The sequence below is a fragment of the Homarus americanus genome, unplaced genomic scaffold, assembly GCF_018991925.1.
Source record: "Homarus americanus isolate GMGI-L3 unplaced genomic scaffold, GMGI_Hamer_2.0 scaffold44060, whole genome shotgun sequence".
Taxonomy (NCBI): domain Eukaryota; kingdom Metazoa; phylum Arthropoda; class Malacostraca; order Decapoda; family Nephropidae; genus Homarus; species Homarus americanus.
Genome location: NW_024756871.1, coordinates 3,379,320 through 3,381,868, shown reverse-complemented (window position 1 = coordinate 3,381,868; position 2,549 = coordinate 3,379,320). Strand labels below are relative to the sequence as shown.

At 45.9% G+C, this 2,549-nt stretch overlaps 1 protein-coding gene across 1 annotated transcript in view; it reads left to right on the top strand.

Annotated features, from left to right (window-relative positions):
• The first annotated feature begins 767 nt into the window (after positions 1–767).
• LOC121856996 overlaps positions 768–2,549 on the top strand; it is an 11,678-nt gene continuing 9,896 nt past the window's right edge. Inside the window, exon 1 of the mRNA XM_042352792.1 lies at positions 768–842. Within this exon, the coding sequence (XP_042208726.1) occupies positions 834–842 (9 nt within the window). The 5' untranslated portion in view covers positions 768–833. The remainder of the gene's footprint in view (positions 843–2,549) is intronic.

Below are 2,549 nucleotides of genomic sequence, written 5' to 3'. Positions count from 1 at the left end.
AATCTTTAAGTGTTGCCATCCCCCCCTACCTCACCTCAACACGCCGGAGGAAAACACCAATATAGCAACACTTAATCATTACACAAGTCATGCTGAGGTTCTGTCTCTTCCTTCCACCACAATAATATCAGCCTCTTTTCCTCCTCCTTCACCCTCCTCCTTCACCCTCCTCCTTCACCCTCCTCCAACACCTTCCTCCAACACCCTCCTCCAACACCCTCCTCCAACACCCTCCTTCGTGTAACCCGGATAAACTAACTATATAAAAATTGGGTTGAAAAAATATGACACATTGGATGAAGGATTTTGACTGTGTGTGTGTGTGTGTGTGGAGGTGGTCAAGGCAAGTGATCCTAAGTGACAGAATTTATATTACGTATTAGCTAATGATGGACAGGGTGGGGGAGGGGGAGGGAGGAAGGAGGGAAGGGATAGAGGAAGAAAGGGAGGAAGGAGAGGGGGAATAAAATGGATAGGGATGTGAAGGAGGAATAAGGAGAAGACGAGAGAGAGAAAACTAAGATATGAAGAAAAAAATTTGATAAAAACAGAGAAGCCAAACAGGTAAACACACACACACACACGCACACACACACACACACACACACACACACACACACACACACACATATAAGGAAGGACACTAACCCAAACATACCCGGAGGGGAGGGAAAGAGCACCAACATTTTGCGGTCACTTTTCCTGTTACGTGGCATCAAATCTCCCGAGGCGGTCAGCTAAAATTATTCCTCTACGCCACACACACACACACACACGCCTCTGCTCTAACAGTCGTGGCTACAGCGTCTACAGGGGAGCATTCTACACTGCGTATGTGTAAGGTAAGAGAGAGGAGTGGTGGTGTAGGTAGGTAGGTAGGTAGGTGTCTCTCAGGATAGGTGTCTCTCAGTCTATGTATGTTTCTCATTATCGATCTCTCTCTCTCACACCTTCACACTTGCCCCCCACACCCACACCCCCACATACGACGCCTATTGGTTAAAAGCTTCCCCACGAGAATACAAAACTTCTCATACTCTAATGTTTCTTAAGATCACATGTATAACACCTGAGGGGCGGGGTGTAGGGAAGATCACAGCTACAGACTTGGTAATAACTTGTGGGCGAGGAATATTTGTGTTGTCTCTGGAGTCATGATTTGTTGAAGTGGTGGTGGTGGTGGTGGTTGTGGTGGTTGTTGTTGTTGGGCTGGTGGTAGTGGTGGTGGTTGTTGTTGTTGTTGTTGGGCTGGTGGTAGTGGTGGTGGCTGTTGTTGGGTTGGTGGTGGTGGTGGTGGTTGTGGTGGTTGTTGTTGTTGGGCTGGTGGTAGTGGTGGTGGTTGTTGTTGTTGTTGTTGGGCTGGTGGTAGTGGTGGTGGCTGTTGTTGGGTTGGTGGTAGTGGTGGTGGTTGTTGTTGTTGTTGTTGGGCTGGTGGTTGTGGTGGTTGTTGTTGTTGGGCTGGTGGTAGTGGTGGTGGTTGTTGTTGGGCTGGTGGTGGTGGTGGTGGTGGTTGTTGTTGTTGGGCTGGTGGTGGTTGTGGTTGCTGTTTTTATTGTTGTTGTGGTGGTGGTGATAACCCTCAAAGAAAAATGTTTGTTTACACTCCTAGGACAGAAAAAACACGTAGCATTATAACCAACAAAAGTAATGACAAGAGAAGTGTGTGTGTATGTTTGTGTGTGTTAGTGTTTGTGTGTATAAGTGTGTGTTTGAGTTGCCGACAGAGAGACAGACAGACAGACTCGCTAATCACAGAACAGTTTGTTGACTTGTTGCTTTTCGCTATTCATCCTCAGCCTCATTCGGGAGAGGGAACTTGTTAGTATAAGTTTAACCAACCACCCTTATTGTTCTCGCTAATACATATACACTAGTTTATACATGTACCGTAGCTTATACATAGACATCAGTTCATACATGTAAAGTAACTTATATATATACAACAGCTTATACATGTAGCTTATACATACATCACCACATAATACACTGCTTTCAGGGTGTATTGAGCCAGACAGTCAACAGATTACCAGACAAGCGCCACAATATGACATGTAGGTCTGGCTCACCACACTCGTCTCTTTATGCCTCAGCCACACACATAATCTACTGGAATTTAACAAAGAGAGTTGATTTTGGTCTAGAGATAACAGATTCAGGTTCCCATCACATGGTAATTAGCATAAGAACCAAGCATGGGGTAATATATATTGTGTGGTGGACGGTCTTGAATAGAGCATCTAATGAAGACTTAATTCAGAAACCTAACCTAACCTCACCCATTCTCAACCACCTTCACACACATCAACTAGCCCCTAGCCCCCTCCTCACCAAACTGGTATACCTAACAGCACCAGCAGGAGGACAGTAAGTAAAGGCCCCTAAGTCAACAACCCTTTGGGAGTCTATCTACAGGAGAGCGTGAAGAAGTGTTTGTCTAGCATCTCCTTTGACTCTTCCCGCCTTACGTGTTGAAAATGTCAAGTCTCTTCATCATTTTCCTCCCCACCACCTCCCCTACCATCCCCACGAGCTGTATGGTTTCAGGGTGT